We start from the raw sequence: 25,286 nt of genomic DNA on the forward strand, positions 1-25,286 counted from the left end.
GTTTATATATTTCTCTTAATCAAAATTAAAATTACTAACGTCATAAATTTTTCTTTATTTAATACGAACTGTATTAAACGTATTAACTCTGAAAATACGAACCATTCAGTAATAAGTCTATTTACTGTGCCGATTTTCCACATAACTTCAAATCATCCATATACAACAGATGGAAAATTTTAATATTATTTTTAGGAATTTCATATCCAAGTTTAGTTTTCTTCAAAATCATAGATAAAGTTATCAAAGACAATTTGAAGAGTAATATTGACAGAGTATTACTTTGGTAAATTCCAAGTCTAATGCTAATATCTCCGAATCGTTCATTATTAACTTTTAACGTTTTTTCGTTGTATTCCGTGATTTTATAACAGTAGCCATAAGTTTTTTTTGCTAACTCCAAATATTTCTAGTGAATTTAGGACCCAGGATTGTGGGAGGGAGTCGATTGCTTTCTTGTAGTCTATCCATGATATGTTTAAGTTTGGTTTTTAACTTTTTGAATTCCTAAGGATCATTTTATCAACAAGTATCTGGTCTTTTGTTCCTCTAGATTTTTTTTAATTGCCTATTTGTTCAATCGGATATATCTGATTGTCTGATAAGTAGTGGTATATGGAATTTTCTATAATTGCAGTGAACAGCTCAAGCGTAGTTGGCAGACATGTTATTAGTTACTTGCGTCCATAACCCTTATCCTTATCTTTCATAAAGAAAAATGTAAGTCCAGATATATCATCCACTCCTCGATTGAGCCTGACTGCAAAAAAATAACTAAATTGTTCTACCATTCGACCGTAAATTGCTTTAGCCAAAATCCATGTAATTCAGACCGTTTTTTTTTAGCTTATGCACTGACTATTTCTTCATTAATAACGACATTTTGCATTTGTTTTTGTTTCATTTCTGATTCTATATCCTTAATCCATAGCGTATTTTTTATTATGCTCAATAGGATTGTCCCATATTGACTTCCAAAATTCGAGTGTTTATTCTTTTTCTGGCGAATGATGGTTTGCATTTGTATTCCCCTGCCGAGATTAAAAGAAGTGACATTGGTTCAGTCGAAATTGAACATTTTGTGCACATTCGCTGATTCTTGCTTCTTATCTTTTAATTATCTGTGTATTCGTGATAATTTTTGCTTTAGCTCTTCAGTAACTTCAGCAATTGGTTGTTGGTAAAATTATATGTATTTATGCTTTTCGTTCGAACAGGATTTTTCATGGAGCAGATTGCTTCATCTTAAACGTTTGCTCTTTCAGTTTGTAACCAAGCTTCACTGTAATGAAAAAAGTTGTGATGTATAAGAGCTGATTTGCTTCCATTATAATTATTGTTATTATTATTATTATTATTATTACGTTACGCCCCCAAGGATTCATCTCGGAGGGCACTCTACTGCACCCCACTACACACGTGTGACCATCTCTCCTACTACTTAATTCTACTGCACACAACTACCATCTACGCCTTCTATTGTCCATCATCTAAGAGGAGCTATTTTAGCCTAGATCTATGAAGGACCTTTAATGTTACTAGTCTTAAACGTTCATATGTGGAGTTCATATGTTTCAATATGGCCACTTCATTTCATATTGCATTTCTGTCAAAATATTCTGAGATTTGTCGCAAGCTTGAAAATCACTGAGTTGAATTTTGAAAGTTAGATACAGCTACCGCCTGTTGATTTGTTATTACTAGAGCTGTCGATTTATTACGTGACTCTTGCAACTCAAGTTCAGCAAATACCTTGTAACGAATATAAAATTCTTTTGGTCCATAAGTCTTTGTTCTGTTATTTAAGATTCTGGAAATTTTTTCTTTCCAAATGATGCGCATACACTTTCCAAAATTCAGTTTTTCTGTCTTTGATCTGTAAAAACATTTCATAACGTGCTTGTTTTCTTCTATAGTCCATTTTACGTTGTTTATTATTATTATTATTATTATTATTATTATTATTCCATAAACGACATATGATAAGTTCAGAAGAGATGGGCTCTTCAAAACACTACAGTTCTATTATGTAAATTGGACATTATTCATTCTGTCATATAAATAGGATATTAGACAAAAAAACACTACATATATTATTTAGTTGTAGGCCTACAGTTAGAATTAAAGGAGAAAAAAGAAGAGCGTTTTGCTCTGGAATCAGGCATAAAACAAGGAGACATGCTATTTTTTTTTCATTATTATTCATAATTTCTTAAAGCACAGTAGGCAAGAAATAAGATTCATGTTTTTATTCTAAATCCAAGCTTTGGCAAACAAAGCTGGAGCATAACGAATCATCACCACAAGGCAATTTTTATATGGAGGTTGTTGACTTCACATCAACTGATTTCGTATCAGCCTCCATTTACAGTCTCTATACGAGTAGGTTTGTCGTGAAGATACACTGCGAGCAAGCTTTGCTTACACTTGTCATTAAAACAATAATAATTTCTTGTCTATTATAAATTACTTAATAACAAAGTGAAAAAGCTTTCTACATTCATTATGTGTATTGATCGCTTTGAAGATAAGTGGCATCACATCTGATATAAAAATCGGAGATAATTCAATTTGGCATTTGACGAACAAGATGACTGTAACTCTTAAATCAATCTTACACGTCATGAGAACTCTTTAACTAAACTGAATAATTACTGTAATAAATTTGGCGCAAAAATCAGCAATAAGAAGACGAAAACAATGAAAATATGCAGGAAGATGGAAAACACCAAGGTAATCAAAGAGAAAAGACCACAGATAACAGAGCTGCGGGAGAAATTTTGAATAGATTTCATCAATAGCAGAATCATATTAAAAATGACAACATTAGAAATGACCTTATATCATTAGCATCCAAGACTGTGTGTGAACAGAGTATATCCGTGGTGGTATCAGGGTAGGCTCTACCGACGGTGCAAGGTGCATTTGCAGGAGGCGATAAGTTTTTTTGGAGCGGCAAAATTGGCATGATCTATACGAAAATAAGGAGGAAGTGGCGGCAAAATATGCTACTGCACGGAGCGATAAATTTCCTAAGGGCGGCCCCTGGGTGGTAGGATCGCTTATACAGAATGGGAGCAGAAAGCTTAGCAAAATAGGTATTTGATACCAGGTTGTCAGGGGAAAAAAAAAAAAAAAGACGGAAATTTGAGAACTAAATGACTTAGAATAAGACTAAAATGGCAACTATGACCATATTGGACATCTGAATTTCTGCATAAAAAAACCCTACTTGTCTGAGCCAATGATCGACTAAATCGGTAACCTACTGTAGAAAAGTCTAGAAAAAAAAATCGCTCTGGTCATCTACTAGAATCGATTAATCCATTGCACTCAATATATACTGATCATCAGCTACTGTGTTCATACAAAGTAAAGGAACGGTGTTTGCCAGTTCATGGAGCAGTACCCATGGAATTACCCTATAGAAAAGGAAAAGCCGTAATCTTGAAACATCGTCTACATGAAAGCAATGGAAGGAGTCATTGAGAGAGAGGAATCGTCTATTAAACAAACAACTGCCTTTCGGATACGGATACAGTTAAGTAAATTGAAAAAGGTTTTGGCTGAGCAACACTAAATGTGAGTATTCTAAGGTCGGACGGCTGTGGGATTTATAAAATGTTAGCAAATGAGCAGAAGTATTGTAGAACAAAAATGCTAAGCTTCATGGATCCCTACGAGGCTATGGATGAGACGTATTTTGTTCCAGGATGGATAGATCGAATGTGAAAGTCAACTGAAGAAATAAGTGATCTTTCTTAGTGATTGGAATATTGTTAAAAGTGAAGGAGAGCAAAGCTTGCATTTCTCTCAAAAAATAACATAGCTTCAGTAACATACACCGTGTACGATGGCAGTAAAATCGAGCATTGGAACAACAGAATTTTTCATCAACAAAGTCGGCTTGCATCAAGGGTTAGCAATGAGCCCGTTTCTATTTGTGATTATTTTAGATGTACTCAGTGAAGGAGTACCCAAAAATACACTATGGAATATATTATTTGCAGATGACTTGGCTATCACAAGTGGAACTGTAGAAGAAGGCCAAAAGAGTTTTATAGAGTGGCAAAATACCTTGGGATGCTGGTCTAAATGTTATAGGAGATAAATCCACTATAACATGCAGTAAACAACTGGAGAGGTAGTAATGGGTGACAATTCATTCACAAAGATCCCATAAGATGGTATCTCGGTACGAATGCCCAACTAGATCAAATGCCTTTGTAGTATCAAATTTGACCACTTCAGTTTCTTTAACTTTGTGATTACATGTGTCTAAAGGTGGTAAGGTGACTAACGTTAGCTATGAGATCTCCTAGAGGGGGGGGGGATGGAATAAGACATATCCACCTTACCGGCCATTACGGGTCATGTACGCATCCTCATACGCTTTGTATCTATCATATATTTCAATGTAATATCAATGGTATTACAATTTTAATATACACTTGGCATCTATGATAACCTTGACGTCTATAGACGTCTTGGCCGCTAGCGTGGATATTAGTAATCAATACTTAGTTAGTGGATCTCCAAGTAATATAGTAGTTCGCCATTAAAGACGATTTTCCATTATTTTCGAGAGAATTTAGGTGAAAGGGCAATATGCTAAAACTTTCACAGTTGGCTTTTATTTCCTTTAATAGAATCAGCCTAGATACAAGCTTTCCGTCATGTTAGATCTATGCCTTATATGTATGATAGCTTGTTAAAGCAATGATTGGTGTTTATTCTGGAGGACAAGATTTTGTTACAACTTGAGAGATACCATCTAGATCATAGGATTTATTAGAATCAATGAGGCTATTTCATATTCTTCTTATGTCTTTCTGGTGAAAGATCTGAAGAAGCATGCTGTTGGTAATTTGTAAACTAGTGAGCAGAGATTGCCTCGTTTGTCTAAACAAGAGTTGGAGGAGAAGATTAATGCCAAGAAGCATCAGTCTTCTCCTCAATCCATCAGTCTTCTCTTGATTATTCTCAGATGGAGGAGGAACTGGCTCCTTAGTTAATTGATTATGCTGTGGAGAGTGAGAAGTGCAACCCATGCTCCGTATGTGAAGAACCGCTTCAAACTTTCTGGTTTCACTACGACTTCAAAGTCATCTTCATCCAAATGTCTATTTGGCATTTGCTACAACTAGAGATAATATGCTTACAACATTAAGGAGATGTATGCATAAGGTAAATAAAATATATATGTATATTAATGAAGTTTGGAAAGTATATGCTTATAAAGTAAACGAACACCAACAATTTTTTCTCCTTGTTGTTGTTCCATTTTTATAAACAAGTGACCATTGTTTTCATTCTGGAAATTTGTAAGCAGCCGTTCCTTACTTTTCGTGTTCATTAAAAGTTGAGTTCATATATAAAGACGGTTTGCAGAGTTTTCGATGATCAGAGTAAGTCAAACAACCAACTGCCACCACCTCATCTTCCTAAACTGAACTGGTATTATTATAATTATAGTTCGCCCACCGTTTGTAGGTCTCTCCTTGGCATTTTGCCAAGAATAGTCGATTAATGCTGAAGGGGAGAAAGAAATGAAGGATGTACGAATTGGTCGCCAATATAAGAAATCACGTGCTTTCTTGTCTGTCGCTGTGTATATGTATAAGAAGAACTATTCACGAATTTTACGTGGTCAAGAAAAGAGTGCCAGCTGTTCCAAAATTGATTCCTGTGCTTAAAGACAAAATTAATTTTCCTTGGAAAAGAGAAACTTTAAGGAAAATATTTCATGAAATCGGATTTTGTTTTAAAAAGTCCCAGAATAAAAGGAAACTTATCATGAAACGAAGTGACATTGTTTTATCTAGGACGCAGTATTTGAGAGCAATAAGACGTTTCAGGGAGGAGAAAAGACCGATTGTGTATCTAGATGAAACTAGGATTGATAGTAATTTAACTTATGGAAAATGTTGGCAGTCTAAAGAAGAATGCGGAGTGCTACAAACCGGAAATGCCTCTCGGCGCATTATAATTTTGTGTGAGGGTGGAGAAATGTTTTTTTTTTTTTTTACCGAATTCAAACTTACTATACAAAGCCAATTCAACTACTGGAGATTACCACGGGGAGATGAATTCTACGATCTTCGAAAAGTGGGCAGAAGAAAAATCGATTCCAAATCTTCCTAAAAATGCTGTTGTTATAATTGATAACGCTTCATATCACTCTATTCGATTAAACAAAGTTCCAAATTGGTCTAATAAGAAGCAAGTTCTTATGGATTGGCTCGCTGCAAATAGCATTTTTCATTCCCCAGATATGCGAAAAATCGAATTGCTTAATTTGGTCAAAAGAAACTCACCCACAACTAAACTATTTAAATTCGACACGATGCTCAAAGAGCATGGATTTCTAGCTTTGAGGCTACCACGATATCATTGCAATATTAATGCTGTTGAGTATGTTTGGGCAGAAATGAAAAGTTTCATTCGCCATCGCAACGTAACTGGGGATAATGACATGTCGAAACTTTTTAAGCTTTCAGAACAGGCGATTGAAAGTATTACAGTTCAAAACTGGGGAAAATATTGCTATCATGTCACCTCATTGGAAAATATGTATTGGGACAGAGACGGAATTATCGAAGAATTATGCGAACCTTTGGTGATCAGTTTAAGTAAAAGTGATGGCGGTTCGAACACCGATCCAGGTGACTCTGAAGATTAAAAGGATTTGATAATGGTATATTTTTCCAACATTTTTTTTGCATGGGTTTGTTAAAAGAGTCACAACAAGTCATAAATAATTAATCGGTTTAGGATATTAAAATGTCTCAGTTCTCTCAACTGTAAGTTTAGAATATCTAAATTCATTTGAAAAAATTTCTGTTTTTCTGTATAATTATTTTATTTTATAGAAAACTTTTAAAAATAAACTTTGTTAAATTTTTGTTTTATGCTATCCCTTTTTTTAATTTTATTAATACTCTACTTACATTTTCCAACTGTTATACAAGCAAAATAGTTACACTTTAAAAACTACAATGTTCGTAAAAGAAAAGCTAAATTTTCCGACCTGTAATAATAAACAAACTCACCCTAGAAGACAGATTGATTACCCTATTATCGGAATGGATTCTCCTTTTTCTGACATGCTCAGAAGTGTCGAATGATCTCTAATCGGTGGGAGAACTATATTACTATTATTATCTGAAATGGAGTAATTTCTATGATCAATATTTCTGTGGTTGGGGATATAAAAACCCATGTTCTAGAGGGAGGGATAAAAAAACTGTTTGATTGTGGTAAAGTTCGTCTAATTCATGAACCAACTGAGAAAAGCTGAGAAAGGTTTCCTCTAGTCAGTGATTAAAACCGATTCCATAACTTCCTTTCTTCTGCCAGTCTAGGACTCTAGACTGGCAGAAGAAAGTTACCGCGAGTCTACACGTGCAGCTTGAAGTAAGTGTTATTAGCAAATATTTTGTAGTAATTTATATTTAAATCAAAATTGTTATACTTCTATTCTGTCCTCCTGAAATGTTAATCTCTTCTTCTAGTATTCTCACTTTTTTCTCTTTTTTTCACTTTTTTCTCACTTGCTTTAGGGCAGTATTCTCACACTGCCCTAAAGCAAGTTTGATTATGCTTCTAGTGCCGATCACGTGTTTTTCTTTTAAAGAAAATGATGATAAATGTACAATCATGATTTATGCATGAATAAGAGTTTCAATCGGTTTCGACGAAGCCCATGTTTTGAAAGATTCGGTTTTGAATTTTGTCTCTAGGACACGAAAAATCTTTATGAGTAATTTTCAAATAAAGGTAAGTTAGCTGGTTTCACACGGTGGGGAAGGGGGTCCTTCTTACTTGAGTTTTTAGGAATGAAAAAAAAGTTGGTTTTTAGACATACATAGTTATCATAAAAGTAACTACTTCATTATAAAATTATACTTACAAAAGCTAATCTTGGTAAGTTGTGGACCAGTTATAGAAGGCCTGTGAGTACTACTGATTATAAAAAATAAAATAAAATAATAAAATAAAAATCAGCTAACCTCTTATTCGTTTATTGGGAGTAGCCAAGGCCATTTCAGCCATCTCTAACGTTTGGAGACTTAGTGGGAAGTTCAGTCTCCAACGATAACCAATCAGGGATAGCTTACCCAAGACTATCACTGATTATAAGTTTCATCCGATGAAAATATGACTGCGAAATTGCCCTCTTGTGGTCCCTGATCCTTTTATAATATAGCATGCCTATACTATATATGTATAGTATAGGCATGCTAGGCATGAGTTTCCGGGAGAGAAAAATAGAACAAAAACGCTTGCTCAGAGACTGAATAACCGGTCGATGAACTGCTTAGAATTTCGTCTGGTCGGGGACTAGAATTAAACCTAGGCCTTGCTTTGGACGGCCTATTGCTGAGGAAGCCCAATCACTTTTACATCGACTACTGCTGATTGTTGTTTGTTATATGAGCGTGCCTAAAAGTACGTATACTGTATGCGTTATTATGCGTAGGTAAAGTATGTATGTGCTACTATATGTTATTCTATGATTAAAGAAGAGACTTTATAGAACGGAAGATCTCTCTCTTGGCCAGGACCGTTGTTAAGATATATGCCGCTTCTAGACAAGCAGAATTTTGCTGACCTTAAATTCAAGAAAACATGTCAATTTAAAAACAACAACCGGTATTTTTATTTTCGAGATATATTTTTGCCGCTCTTCAGACTTTCTGCTCCTAGGCACTGCCTTAGTTGCTTAGTGAGTTTCGACTGCCCTGATTTCAGCTGTTTGAAAAATAAAATAAAATAATGATTATTAATCTCAGATCACATTTATTCATTGGTGTTTCTTTTCTTGAGTTAAGATCACTATGTAGATTCAGAGAACCTGTTTTAGCGACTAAACGTAGTACTTTCAAGTACTATTCGTTATCTTAACCATGTAATGCAGGTGCCCATGAGCTTAGTATGCTTAGTAAAAGCGCTGTGGAAACCTAAACGCTCAAAGGAATCATTGAATGGTTTTCATTACCATTGAACTTCGTCATTATTACTACTTCTAATATGCATACATTTTGTAAATGTTACTTTGATCATTACTGATATGTAAATTACCTCTGATTCCAGCCTGCTTGAATTAAAGCCTACAGTTTTGGAACCTGCTTGAATTAAAGCCTACAGTTTTGGAACCTGCTTGAATTAAAGCCTACAGTTTTGGAACCTGCTTGAATTAAAGCCTACAGTTTTGGAACCTGCTTGAATTAAAGCCTACAATTTTAAGTATTTTCAGCAGTGGTTCCTTTCTACAATTTAAATTTCTACAATTTAAAGGAAATTTATTTACTTTTATGATTCTGTGTAGAGGGCACTAGTAGTAATAATAATAGTAGTGTCAATTGCTTGTTAACTTTTGCAGGTTATTTTAGTTGGTCAAAGTGCAATCATAGGGATTATGTGAGGCGATATTAGAGCACTTTTTTATATTAAATTAGTTGTGGTGAGTTCAAGTTACACCCTGTAGAGGGGTGTGATTTGGAAAGTTGAAAACCGTTTTTACATACAGTTTTCCAACATTTTATATTTATAGCGCTATCCCTTAGGATTATGAAATCGGAAGATGTTGATATGTAATTGGTGCTCATAAACTACTAGTTTTCTTTTTCGTGGTCACAAATACAAATGCCGATTTGTTAAAATTATCAGTCATGCCATTTCTGAGTGAGTTCATAAAATGCTTAATGACTGACAGTATTGTCATTGCATAAAACAAGCATATGTATAGACTTAAAATGAGGGAAGTATTTATTAAAGATGTGGTAGTGTCTTTTTTAAATCATCGGTTTTAGCATATATTTTACCTAGTTCCTGCTATTCAATAAGTATGACTTCAAACGGACCTGTGAGCTCAATGAACTTTGAAGACAGCCAACAAGGAATGGAAGTACTTCAAAAATTGGGTACTCAGAGAAGAAGTGGTCAGTTTTGTGATGTTGTTTTATATGTTCAGGGCGAAAAATTTTATGCTCACCGTAATGTTTTAGCAGCATGTAGTCCTTATTTTGAGTGCATTCTAAAAGCGCACAAAGCTGTGAAAGAAGAACTTACTGTCACATGTCAGAATCTTGAAGCATTTCAGTTACTCCTTAATTATATGTATACAGGAACAGTAATTATAAATAAAAACAATGTTGGTGAACTTCTTCGACTTTCAAATCACTTTGTAGTTGGAAAACTAAAGAATTATTGTGCAGAATATCTTAATAGATATATTGATATTACTAACTGCCTCTCTTCTCTAGAAATGGGAGAAAAATATGATTTACCAGATCTCTTGGCAAATTCTGCAAGGTACATTGAAAATCACATAAAAGAAATAATAGAACATGATGAAATTTTGCAGTGTTCCTTAAATGCAATTGAAACTGTAATATCTGATAAAAATATACATATTTCACATCTGTCACGTCTTAAAATAACCACATGCTGGATTAGTCATGATGTTGCACAGAGACAGAATGATTTATTAAAGTTATTGTCATATATTAATTGGGAAAATATTGATTCTTCATTGGTTGAAGAACACCTAACAAATGAAAAGCTATACTTGGAAAATTCTTATTGTTTATATATATTTTTGATGAATCTTGATGATAAGATAGTACTTCCAAACTTTTCATCACTGTATAAAGATTTAAAACTTGAATATGGTAATGAAAACATCAATGACAGTAGTAGTAGTAGTAGTGGAATCCTAAATGTGAAAGTAACAAGTGATTTTGATGAACATAGTAGCACATCACCATTTTGCAAAGATGAAAGTGATGAATTAAGAAGTTCTGTTGAAAATGAAAAGTGCATTGCTGATAACATAGATGGAGTGGTGCCAACAGAATCAATAACAAATAGTGGTCAGGTCATGCAAAAATCTTTTAAATTAAGAATGTGTAAGTATTATACAAAAATATGCTGTATTTAATTTTTACTGTTTCAAAATTTGAGTAAAGGAACCAAAATATTTTAATGCCACTGAAATAATGTAACACTATTATATTTTATACATATAAATCTAAGATTGTTTATAAAGTACAAATAAACAATTTTAACAAGAAAAAAGTTTATCAAAGCTGTTGTAGAATGATATCATCAAGAGCTCATTTGGGGGAAAGAATAGCACCAGAATGTCTAATAAGCATTTGGATTGGATAAAATTAACTTCTGCTAGGTTTTTTGTCTGAAACATAAAATAACTATTGAATAAAAGTCTTCAGTTAGGAATGATGGTACACCATTCCACTTTGATGTTATCTGTCCAAATCGTAATACTATAACAGATGTCAGTGTGTGTGTGCCATTTGGAATGAAGCTGCACAAAGAATTAATAACGCTGATTTATTTATCTGTTACTTTTCGAACTATTTTTCTTTTCCACAATGAAATTTACTTTGTACGTTTATATTAATAAAAAATCATTTGTATCAGCATTGCTTAAAAAAAAAAAAAAAAATCCTTTTCCACTGGCACGATGTAAGTTAATGATCATCAATGAACAGATTTTTATCCTTGCCAAGCTCATGTGAATATTTAATGAAGAAAACACATCTAAAAAAAAAAATTATGTGAAAAATGTGAAATATTATGTGAAAATTATTATTTGGACACCTTCAGGGAGTCCAAAGACTTATCGAGGGAGAGTGCCAATAGCATCGAATGATCAAACCCTTCCAACTACTAACTGTGCTCAAACTTGCTTAACTTTTTGCGTGAGCCATTAGTAGCAGAGGCTCTACCAATCAACCTACCAATAATTAACTAAATTTTATTATGTAATTAGATTATGACGAGGGTGTACTGAAAAGTTGTGGTAATGAAGCAATTGACATGTCTTCTTATATATTCTAAAAGAAAAAGAACAAATTATTATAATATAATGAAACATGGGGGTTAAAGGATTTTACGATATGTTCTTTCTTGGGGTTATGTCGGTTGCTTTAATATCATTTTTGTTCTAAGTGTTTATCAGAACTTTTCAGTCTTCCCCTCCTAATATATTTAACCTTGTCACTAAGGTTTCTTCATAAGCATGAAGAAAAACTAAGCAGTGCCTGCTGGTATGCCTGTATGTATAGGCTGATTTCAAATGGCTGACTCCTACAGGTGTCCTCTGAGATTTCACCAATCCTTCCCTGTGGGTAGTGGTGATATTAGAATCTTGGTCATACAGTGATGGTCTGGTCTTTCCGTTTTTTTTTTTTTTTTTTTTTTTTTTTTTTTTTTTGGCAGTGTGATGCAGCTAAACTTATTTAGGTTTGGAGAATTTTGTAGTGTTGAGATGTATTCTGAAAACAGTGTCTGATTTTTATCTGTTTATGTATGAGAGGGAGTTTCCCCCCCTTTGGATCTGGTAACCTGTATCTATGGATTGGTCTGCCACCCTGGAATGGCTGTAGTGCAGATGATGGATATATTTTTCATGCTCTTTTAGACAGATATTAGCTGTTATTCCAGTTTGTGTGAAGTATTTGTTTGCTAAAATATTTAAATTTGTAGACAGTATTGGTTCCGTTACTTATAAATTGGTCAGATATTTAGACCGAGAGCTCGCTCTCATTTCAAGACACATATCTTCCCATGTTAAAAACTCTGTGCACTTCAAATCATGCCTGTTAGATATGATCCTCAAGTATACTGACATGGTCAGTTTGATTTAACCTTATCCATCAATGTATCCCTGAAAGAAATCTCAGAAATTATTCATACTTTCTATCCTCCATATCTACCTTATTCACTGTCATTATGTACTCTGGATATTTTACATGGTAGGGAAAAACCTAAATGCAGATTGAAGGCACAGCCAAGGATACCCCCCCCCCGACATACACTAATAATTTCTTGAAACATTTTACAAACGGTCCTAAACACCCCCCCCCCCTCTCAGATTCACAAATATGGCTATGTTATGTTGATGACATATTCTCCATGTGATATGTTAGAAACGTTTTTAGCACACCTCAACAGCCAAGGATCCTTTTTACCATTGACAAGGAAAACACTAATTGTTTGACCTTCCTTGATGCTCTAGTCATCTGCCCATACTGAAAAGTACATCCATTTCCTTTTACATCACAATCCTTCCCAACAGTATGGTGTTGTTAAAATTTTGGCTAATAGAGCTAGAACTATCAGATCATGCCTGTTTCTCTACTGAAGTCGATCACATTTTTAGCCGATGGCTTCCCCCTTCACAAAATTAAAAGAACTCTCTGTTGATCCTTGGAACTCCTCCCCTCCCCCAAAAAAATACATTGCCATTTATTGCACCTCAGAAAAAATTGCATGCATTTTTAAAAGGTAAAATGTCTAGACCTTCATGCCATACCGAAAATTAGCTACCCTTATTCACTAAGGTTCCATCTTGATCATCATGGTTAATATATAACAGTTAATATCTGCCTAGAAAAATATAGAAAATATGTCATCTGCACCACGGCCATTCTGTACCATGGATACAGTGGGGGGGAAGACTTCCCTCTTCTTTAGAAATAGATACAAATCAAAGATATTGTTCTCAGAAACTGCTTCAGCACTCCAAAATTCTCCAAATCTGAATAAATTTGGCTCCACCACATTGCTAAAAATCTGGGGGACCTTCATTGTGTGAGACCTTCAGCAAGATTCTACCACCACATCAAGGTTCCAAATTACAAGTGTAGGAGCCAGCCTTTTGAAATCAATCTGTGTTTGCCTTACTGCCTGTCTGCACATATTTAGTTTTTCTTTGTGTCCATGAAGATGCCTTGGTGATAAGGCAAAATATTGGCTTATAATCTAATTAGCTAAATAAGTTTAGTTATTATTTTTAGACATGTTTTCTCCATTAAACATCATGAGTATTAACCAACATCTGAGCATTCATACCAGATTAGTGATCCTTACCAAATATTTTATGATTCATCCATTTCACTCATACTCTGTTTATCTCTGGTTTTAATAATGCTGATTGACATTGCCATCTGCATCTATATCTTTCTAATATATTTCTGAATGATGACTGCTTATCCATGCCAAAAGTTTGGGAGGCTCTTATTCCCTAAGCAACCATATCCATATATATCCATAGTAGAGTTATATTGTATCCATAGTAGAGTTATTTCTGTTTAGGTGTGTATGATGTCATCTTCTGATATGTGGCACTTTTCTTGAATGATTTGATTGTGTAAGCTTGGATGGATTGTAAGTTTCAGTCCAAAAAATTGGTTGATTTCTATTATCAATAAATATTTTGCAATGGTATCTACTATGTCAGAGGTTCATTAAAGTTTTTAACTTCACTAATTCACATAGACAAGCTTATATGTTGAAAATTTATTTATCACTAGGTTAGACTATAATAGATTTAGTTTAATCCTTTATCCCAGTGAGAGCAAACAAAGTTTGCGCTTGAAAATATCTTCAGTACAACACTATATTTAGTCCTGAAGATATTTTCAAGCGCAAACTTTGTTTGCTCTCACTGGGATAAAGGATTAAACTAAATCTATTATAAGCTTATATGTTGGTTATGCATTACTAAATCACTTAAGGAATTGACAACGTATATAAGAATTTAAATTAAATTACACTTTAATAAATATTTCCGATACAGGAAGAAAGCTACTATAATACACCGTAGCAAGTTCAAATTCAAAAACCTGTTCATGGAATCAGCCTCAGCTCTAAGAAACTCTTCAAACCTCAACAAATTTGGTTGCATTAGACTGCCCCAAATTTGGGAGGCTTACATCAGGAGACCTTCAGCCCAACGGCCAAGAACACCTACATAGCCCGCTAGGGGACACCATCAGGACTTTTAGGAGAACAATAGCTTCCTCACTTCATTCTCAGTTACTGTGTTGTAGTGCCTACGTGCACATGCCTTTTTTGTAAGTTCCTTTTGAAGATGGCAACGTGATGTTGCCGAAATATCAGAAATATTTATTAAAGTGTAATTTAATTTATATTCTTATCATCATCATCATCATTAGTGCTCTGTCTCTTGACAGCTCCAATGGTATAACTCAGCAGATTCTCTTCCTCCAGTTTCCTCTGTCTCTTGCTTCCTCCTTCATTTCCTGATATCTTCTTGTTCCCATTATATCATCAAGCATCATTAGTCGTCTTCTTCCTCTTGGTTGCTTTCCTTCAATTTTCCCTTCTATCATTCTTTTCAGTAGGCTGTCTCCTCTTAATACATGTCCTATCCAGTTATGCTTTCTTCTTCTTATGGTCTTTAGTAAATTCCTTTCTTCTTCAACTCTTTGTAATACTTCTTCATTGGTGATTTTTTCAGTCCACTTTATTTTCTCCATTCTTCTCCATAACCACATTTCAAATGCTTCCAACATTTTAGCTTCTTTCTTCCCAATTATCCATGTTTCTGACCCACATAAGGTTATACTCCAAATATAGCACTTAATAAGCCTTTTCTTTAGATTTTTATTCATTTTATTAATAAACAAATTTCTGTTTAGCATTGCTTCAGCGTATATTCTTATATACGTTGTCAATTCCTTAAGTGATTTAGTAATTCACTAATTCACTCCTCACATCCCTTTCATTGCTTACATTCTCAGTCATGTTCATCTGCCATACTAATTTTTTTTTTATATATATCAGCCCCACATATAACAACTAACAAACCTATGATATAACAGTGCTATGTGGGTGTATTATTGGCACAAAATTATTGCTACTACTAATTTGTCATTCTGCTGTTTCACTTCTAATTGCAGCTTTTTTTTCCCACCCAAGAGCTGATTCTGTTGCATATAACCATATGATTTTCAGTGAGGAAAGGTATATACTTATTATAGAAAAAAATCGGTGCATACAAATGTCTACAAGAAAATATCCACTCTAAAACATGTCATATATATATTTCTCATGTTAGAGGCTTAATGGAGTGAAATTGCAGCACTGAAAAAGGATTAAACATATTACAGGTAACGCTCGTATAACGCGGTTTTGATATAACACAGTCAAATTGTAGTAACCCCTGTTCAACGCGGTACTTATACAATGCAGTTTCCATATAACACAGTCTACAAATTGTAATAATTCTTTATATTTTCATATATTTTTCACCGCGCAACTTAAAAATCAAATTTTATATTCGTTAAATTTTTATCTGCTCATATTGTGCGTGTAGTTATAAATAGAGAGTTTATATTAGTTATAAGTAGAGAATTTATAACCTGCTGAAGGGTATTTCCCCTTCAGCAGGTTACAGTTTCAAGTGTTTTGTACCCAATGTAGAAAGTTACACAAAGAAAAAGAATATCAAATTCATAATTCTATTAGCAAATAAATTGGTTTTTCAAGTGTTTTATGCCCAATGTAGAAAGTTACACAAAGAAAAAGAATATCAACTTCATAATTCTATTAGCAAATAAATTGGTTTTTCAGGTGTTTTGTACCCAATGTAGAAAGTTATACGAAGAAAAAGAATATCGACTTCAAAATTTTACCAGAATGTTATAATGTTAGTTCCTTAACATATCCCTTTAATACATATGATGATATCCATGTAATTCCACAGGCTTACTTAATCTCAAATACTTCAAGTTCTTTAACTTTTCCCCTCTTCTTTGACTGTCATACTCAAATTCTTTTCCTGGTAATAACTTTATATTATATAACTGAATAAAACAGGAAACCAGTAAGGAGTGCTAATTATGCATAATTTGATACAGTATTGTAATATATCCAAAAAAAGTAAATTGTCCAGTTTCACATATCTCCATAGTTAAAAAATAATAATTTTATATGTCAAATTGCGATCAGTTTCTTAATCATTGATACATTTCTGTCATTGCTTATTATGATGATGATTCAGGCCTCCATGAAGTCACAAGTCTCATCGTGGGAATCTGAGCATTTGTAATTAAGTGTTCAGATTCAAGAATGCTGGTCTGCTGGAGTAAACTTTCATGTTCTCTACAAGGATAAAGTGACTTGAGTAATCGGATAAGAATTAGTGTTTGACTTGTTTTATTGATTCTGTTATGTAAATTCAACTTGTTACATCTTGAAGTTATCACTGTTGCAGATCAGTATTTTAATTTATTAACATAAAAAAATAAAATCAGAACATTAACAAATTTAAATGCAGGTTGTGACATAACATTACATTTACATTTTTGTAATTGAATCATAGCACATTAATAAAGATATCAAATTTACCTTATATAAATTTAATTTCACTTGAAATAATTACTTCATATATGGCTTGCTTGGCATTTTAGTAAATTAACTTTAATTTTCTTTGGCAGAAGTGATTCAGTGGTATATGCACCTTAGTTTAATATTCCCATTGAAACAAATGAATATATATATGTTTTGACTGTATTTATCTCCTTGTTAAAAAAAAATCTCATTAGTATCATTTTTGTTTGTATAAATTTTATATGTTAGTTCCTTACTGTTCCTCAGAAGATTTATTAGATATATAATAGTTTCCACAAACAACTTATAAGTCTATGTATCATTAATTTTCTTCTAGATTGGTTTATTACTTGCTAGATCTCTGATTTTTTATTATTATTTTCGGGCTACTCCAGGGAGTCCTTAGACTCATCGAGGGAGGCCTTAAACATCATGTCCACACAACTATACGACATTCTCACAGTATCTATCATATCTTGCCTTGAACTCGCTCACTGTCATAGCACCCACAACAGACTCTGGCAGCTTATTCCACTCATTTACCACTCTAAAAGTAAAGAACCCAGCTCTAACACCACTGCTAACCACACTCTTGCCCAGCTTCCATAGGTGGCCCCTAGTTCTCCCACCACCAGTCCTGATCTCAAAAATATCCTCTGAATTAATCTTATAGAATCCTTTTAGTAATTTGAATGTCTCAATCATATCTCCCCTTTTCCGCCTATCAACTAATTTCTGCAACCCACAAATTTTCAATTCTCATATGGTTCATTCCATAGACTGCTATCATCTTAGTCACTCACCTCTGGATCCTCTCCGTCTCCTCCCCATCAAGAAGGAACCTAGGTGACCAAATCTGGGCACAGTAGTCAAGATGAGGTCTTATCAAGGCTCGGTACAGAGGTACAATAACTTGCTTGTCTCTGCTCGTTAAGGTATTTTTCAACAACCAAGTGAGTTGATGAGCTGATTTAGCTACTTTCGCAATGTGCCCCCTAAACTTCATCTCCCTATCCACCAACACTCCCAAGTCCGTGGCCTCATCAATCTCTTGGAGTACAGTTCCACCCATGTATTATACTGCTGCTAATCTTTTCACCCCAAAATGCATAACCTTACATTTTGTCACATTAAATTGACATCCATTCTCCTTAGCCCAGAACTCCAATCTATCCAAGTCATCCTGCAAGACTTTGACATCTTCTGCATTCACTATCACCCTCCCCAACTTTGCATCATCAGCGAACAAATAAACTGTTCCACTTAGATCCTTCCCTATATCATTAATGAACAGATTAAACAGCAGTGGTCCAAGAACAGAACCCTGTGGCACTCCACTAGTCACATGTCGTCTTTTGGACTCCACTCCTGAATAAACCACTCTTTGATATCTCTCCATCAACCACCCACCTATCCATCTCATCAACCCTATATCCATTCCCATATGTTGTAGTTTACGGATTAGAATTCCATGTGGTATCCTGTCAAACGCCTTTGCCAGGTCCAGCAGTATCACTGTAAACCCATTTCCCTTATCCAGTTCAGCCGTCACCTTGTTATAAAACTTGAGCAAGTTACTCAGGCATGATCTACCCTTTACAAAGCCATGCTGTCCCCTGTACAGTATCTCATTTTCATCAATCCATTCCTGTATTTTTCTCTTGACTACTTTCTTCAAGACCTTGACGACAACTCCTGATATGCTGATCGGTCGGTAATTTGCAACCATAGTCTTGGATCCTCCTTTATGCAGTGAAACTATTTTCCCCTCTTTCCATGCCTTCGGGACTAAACCAGACCCGAGACTCAGATTAAACAACATGGTCAGGGGCACTGATAATTTCTTAGACGCTTCACGCAAGACCCGTGCTGGTATGCAATCCAATTCCACAGATGTATTCACATTAAGGTTCTGTAATAGACTATTCACCTCCACTTCATTCATCACAATTCCCATATAAACTAATGGTTCCTTCATTTTTTCAATGTCTCTACCTGGATGATATACTTTTGCAAAGTGCGTGCTCAGTAACTCCACTATATCAACTGGTTCAGTGACCTCCTTACCATCATCATTCCTTAAAATCATTTTGCCATGTACAGTTTTTTCTTGCTTGCAGCATATTGAAAGAACTGTTTGGGATTCTCTTTTGCTTGCATAGCTAGTTTCCTTTCATAATCGGCTTTTGCTGTTTTTACCACACTGGTTACCCTTCTGGCCTGCACTTTATACCGTTCATGTGCCTGCAGGTCACCCCTTTCTTTAAATTCCCTCCACAGTTGTTTCTTTTTTTGCAGCTCAAGCTTAATGGTGTTATTCATCCATTTAACCCCTACTTGTTTTACTATTCGGACCCTAGGTATACAATCAGCCATAACGTCCTGTAAATGCTCCTTGACCACTTCCCATGCTCTATCGACGTCCAGCCCTTGCAGTTGTACATGCCATGGCACTGATCCAAGCAATCTCATAAGCTTGTCATACTTGCCAGCACGGTAATTCCACATATACCCTGTCTTAATCAAAAATTCCACACCTTTAGCCACCTCCCAGGTCAAGACCTTATGATCACTCTCACCAATAGGTGGTAACATGGTCATATTCATTACAGTCAAATTGTGAGATGCTATTACCAGGTCAAGCACTCTCACACCCTTAGTATTTTCAATTACATGCTGTCTCAGATAGTTATCCCTTAATAATTGAATAAAATCCATTTCCTTCCTCACATGTGTCCTCTCCTCTTTCCAATCAATGTTACCATAATTAAAATCCCCCATAATAATTACCCTCCTTCCACTCATTTCATCAATTTGTTTATGCATACTATCTCCACCATCTATTCCATCACCTGGTCTATAGCAGCACCCAACTGTATATTTTATTCTGCCAGTCTCAATCTCACACCAAATAGCCTCAAATGAGCTCCTTTCACTATCCTGCAATACAACTTCAATTCTCCTTGGTTGCAGTTCATCAGCTATCATCAATAACACCCCTCCCCCCATTTTATTCTCTCTGTCCCTCCTAAACACACTATAACCTACACGTTCTATCCCACTAACTATATCATCTTTCGTCAGCCATGTGCCATGTTTCACTAATGCCAATAACCTGTGGCCAGGAAGAGCCAATCAAGGCCAAAAATTCTTCCTTCTTGTTCCTAATACTCCTGGCATTAGTATACATGAAATGCAGTGATCCCTTTGTTCCACCCCTATCTTGATGCGTTATTCTAAATGTCCCATTCCCATTTTTTGTCCTTAGTGCTGGCCCAGGTACATTATATACATTTTTACACTCAACTGTCTCACTGATGTCTGCATATCCACTCCCACCCCCATCCTTGGTAGTTCTAGTTTCCCTGATTCTGCACATCCATTTTCACTTCATTCAGCAACACTTTTTCCAGTCTTCGCACACCAAATCCATTCAAATGCAGGCCATCCATCTTGTATAAGTCCTTTCGCCCATCAAACTCATTCCACACCACACCGTTTGCATAACCTGCACATAATGTCATTTGCGATTATGGCCCTCCTTCTGAACTCCTCTCTGTCATACCGCGGTAACAGACTCACCATTCTAACTCTGTCACTCTTTTCTTTCGCTACCTTTAACAATACTTTCAAGTCCTCTCTCACAGCTGTTACACTTCAAACTTCTAGCATTGCAAATTGCATCATTACACATATATGCCAGTCCTCTTATAGCTCTTTTCCTGCCATTTTTGCTTCAAACTCTTGTTCTTGCTAATTTTTTTATCGCTAATCTGTTTCAGTGACCATACCAATTTATATTAACTGTACTTATACAATTTTGAACATTACTGAACTTTTTTTTTTCCCTAATTCATAATTTAATCTTTGATCAGATATTTTATTTCTAATCCAATCTTTAGATTCACATGATGAAATTGGTTGGAATATATTATCTTGGTGTTTTTGCTGATTTTTTTTAATTTTTTTATTTTATGAAATTTACTTACCTAGCTTCCCAGCATACCAGTTTTACTTATTCTGTTATTTATATCCATATGAATCATCTTCTAAAATTAGCCCCAGTGTTTTCTAAGCTATAGGTACACTAATAAGAATGCAGCTGATGTTTTCCTGCATATTTTTATTGTTTTGATCTTTATTTATTTTTTTTTTTTTATTTGTAATAAATTTGTCATGGAGGTGTATTTAATTTGGATTGAGAAGATTTATTTAAGAGGACTGTCTTTTTCATAGAGTAAAGAGCTAGGCTGGCCAAAAAAAAAAAAACTAAAGAAAATTATTATTATTATTATCTCGGGCAACTCCAAGGAGTCGACAGACTCGTTGAGGGAGGCCCTAACATCATGTCAAGAACAACTATTCGACATTCACACAGTATCTATCATACCTTGGCTTGAACTCATTCACGGTCATAGCACCCACAACAGACTCTGGCAGCTTTTCCACTCATTCACCACTCTCCAAGTAAAAAACCTAGCTCTAACACCCCTGCTAACCACATTCTTGCCCAGCTTAATATCAAAAATAGAAACCCTTCAGTAATTGGAATGTTTCAATCATATCACCCCTTTTTTGCCTATCAACCAATTTTTGCAACCCACAAATCTTCAACCTGTTCTCATAAGGTTCATTCCACAGACCTGCTATCATCTTGGTCACTCGTCTCTGGATCCTCTCCACCTCCTCTGCATCAAGAAGAAACCATGGCGCCCATATCTGGGCACAGTAGTCTAGATGGGGTCTTATCAAGGCTCGATATAGTGGAGCAATAACTTGTTTATTTCTGCTGATTAAAGTATTTTTCAGCAACCAAGTGATTTGATGAGCTGATTTAGCCACATTTTGCAATGTGCCACCTAAACTTCAACTCCCTATCCACCAACACTCCCAAATCCCTGGCCTCATCAATCTCCTGGAGTACGGTTCCACCAATGAGATATACTGCTGCTAATCTTTTCACCCCAAAATGCATAACCTTACAGTTTGCCACATTAAATTGACATCCATTTTCCCTAGCCCAGTCCTCCAAACTATCCAAATCATCCTGCAAAATTTTGACATCCTATGCACTCACAATTGCTCTACCCAACTTTGTATCATCAGCAAACAAGTGAACACTTCCTCTCAGATACTTTCCTATATCGTTAATGAACAAATTGAAAAGTAGTGGTCAAGAACAGAACCCTTCGGCACACCACTAGTCACAAGCCGTCTTTTGGACTCCACTCTTTAATAAACCACTCTCTGGTATCTCTCCATCAACCACCCTCCTATCCATCTCACCAACCCTATATCCATCCACATCTGCTCCAGTTTACTGATTAGAGTTCCATGTGATATCCTGTCAAAGGCCTTGGCAAGGTCCAGTAATCACTGTAAACCCATTACCCTTATCCAGTTCAGCCTTCACTGTGTTATAAAACATGAGCAAGTTACTGAGGCATGATCTACCCTTCACAAAACCATGTTGTCCCCCATACAGTATCCCATTTTCATCTATCCAAACCTGTATTCTTCTCTTGACTGATTTCTCCAAGACCTTGACAACGATTCCTGATATACTAATCAGTCGGTAATTTGCAACAGTAGTCTTGGATTCTCCTTTATGCAGTGGAACTGTTTTCCCCTCTTTCCACCCCCCCCCCCGGGACTAACTCAGACCCAAGACTCAAATTAAACAAAATGGTCAAGGGTACTGACTATTCTTTAGCTGCTTCATGTACAACACGAGCTGGTATACCATCCAATCCCACTGACGTATTGACATTGAGGTTTTGCAATAGACTACTCACCTCCACTTCATTCACCACAATTCCCTATAATCGATTGGTTCATTCATTCATTTCTGCAATGTCACCACCTGGAAGATATATTCTTGCAAAGTGCTCACTCAGTAATTCAACTATATCAACTGATTCGGTTACCCTCCTACCATCGACATTTTTTAAAATCCTTCTGCCATATACATTTTTTCTTTTACTTGCAACATATCGAAAAACTGTTTAGGATTCTCTTTAGCCTGCATGGCCAATGTTCTTTCATAATCCTTTTTTGCTTTTCTTACCACACTTGTTACCCTTCTGGCCTGTGCTTTATACCTTTTATGTGCCTGTTGGTCACCTTTCTCCTTAAATTCCCTCCATAGTTGTTTCTTTTTTTGCAGCTAAAGTTTAATGGTGTTATTCATCCATTTAACCCCTACTTGATTTATTATTCGGAATCTAGGTATACAGTCAGCCATTGCTTCATGCAAACACTTCTTAACCGTCTCCCATGCACTATCAACTTCTAGCCCTTTCAGTTGTACATGCCATGCACTGAACCAATCAATCTCCTAAGCTTGTCATACTTACCAGCTCAATAATTCCACATGTACCCTGTCATAATTGTAAATTCCACACCTTTAGCCACCTCCCAAGTCAAGACCCTATGATCACTCTCACCAATTGGTGGCAATGTGGTCATATTTGTTACAGCCAAATCCTCAGATGTAATTACTAGGTCAAGCACTCTCTGACCCCTAGTATTTTCCATTACATGCTGTTGCAGATAGTTATCCCTTAATAATCGCATAAAATCCAATTCCTTCCTCCCATGTGTCCTCTCCTCTTTCCAATCAATGTTACCATAGTCGAAATCTCCCATAATAATTGCCCTCCTTCCACTCATTTCTTCTATTTGCTTATGCATACTATCTCCACCATCTATTCATATTTAGTTCTGCTAGTTTCAATCTCACACCAAATAGCCTCAAATGTGCTCTTTTCTCTATCCTGCAGTTCCACTTCTATTCTTCTTGGCTGTAGCTCATCGGCTATCATCAATACCCCCCCCCCCCCATTTTATTCTCCCTGTCACTCCTGAACACTCCATACCCCTCACATTCAATCCCACTAGCTGTGTCATCTTCTGTCAGCCATGTTTCACTAATGCCAATAACCTGTGGTCTGGAAGTGCCAACCAAGGCCAAAAATTCTTTCTTCTTGTTCCTAATACTTCTGGCATTTGTATACATGAATTGAAGAAGCCGATTTGTCCCATCCCTATTTTGATGCCTTATACTAACTATGCCATTCTGATTTGTGGTCTTTCCTACTCGCTTGGGCATATTACACATATTCACATACTCAGCTAAAATCGGCATATCTAAGTCTCCCTAAAATCGGCATATCTACTCCCCCTTCCCTTAATAACTCTAGTTTCTCTGATTCTGCACATTCACTTACACTACATTCGACAACACCTTTTCAAGTCTCCGTACACCAAATCCATTCAAATGTAAACCATCCATTTTATATAAATCCTTTTGCCCATCAAACTCATTCCACACATCCACAAATTCCACACCACTCATCAAACGTAATTCATGCATAAAGTCATTAGCAATTATGGCCCTCCTCCTATACTCTTCACTGACATACTGTGGCAACAGACTCACCAACCTAACTCTATAATTATCAAAAAGAATATGTATAAACCAATCATATATAAACAAAAAGGCCCTTAAAGAGGATGGTGTGAGGCTGGAACAGGTCAGTAGGCCTAATACCGTGAATGGAAGAAGAAAGTGCCAAGTTTAATATGTTACCTTATTTCAATATCAAGTTTAATATCATACTTCTCACTTCAGCAGTTTATCTTATCCTATTCTCAAGTTTGCTTACACATAAATCTTTTCTTGAAAACTTAGTAGAGAAATTGCTTATAAATTCTTACATTGTTTTATTTCCATTTTTTTTAATTTTGTTAATTAGTACAATGAGAACTCCACTGCAATCATCTGAGATTTTCCTTCTGACTAGGCCTTCTGAATTATTCATTGTAACCATTGTGGAATTTTATTCCATATAGAAATACACTACAGCAGATGATACTATTTCAGTGCTATTATCATCATCTGTAGATGCTTTTTCCACATTTTACATTTCTGATTTTTTCTGCTTTTATTTATCACTTGTTACTTCATTCCACACCTTCTGATTATAATTGATACAGATGTTCTGAATATCCTCATCTTTGATTCCTATTGAAATATCCTTTCTTCCATTTTTAAGCTTTTTTTTTTGTTAGCCTTTAAAACATTTTTCATCATTGATGTTGAAAGTTTATTTTTC

General features: G+C 35.3%; 1 protein-coding gene across 1 annotated transcript in view; it reads left to right on the plus strand.

The window, feature by feature from the left end:
• Positions 1-9,403: 9,403 nt before the first annotated feature.
• LOC150101805 (uncharacterized) overlaps positions 9,404-25,286 on the plus strand; it is a 57,506-nt gene continuing 41,623 nt past the window's right edge. Inside the window, exon 1 of the mRNA XM_090400494.1 lies at positions 9,404-10,913. Coding sequence (XP_090256620.1) covers positions 9,851-10,913 — 1,063 coding nt within the window. The 5' untranslated portion in view covers positions 9,404-9,850. The remainder of the gene's footprint in view (positions 10,914-25,286) is intronic.

The sequence above is a fragment of the Typopeltis vanoorti genome, chromosome 11, assembly GCF_054136105.1.
Source record: "Typopeltis vanoorti isolate ZY-2024b chromosome 11, IOZ_Tvanoo_1.0, whole genome shotgun sequence".
NCBI classification, from domain to species: domain Eukaryota; kingdom Metazoa; phylum Arthropoda; class Arachnida; order Uropygi; family Thelyphonidae; genus Typopeltis; species Typopeltis vanoorti.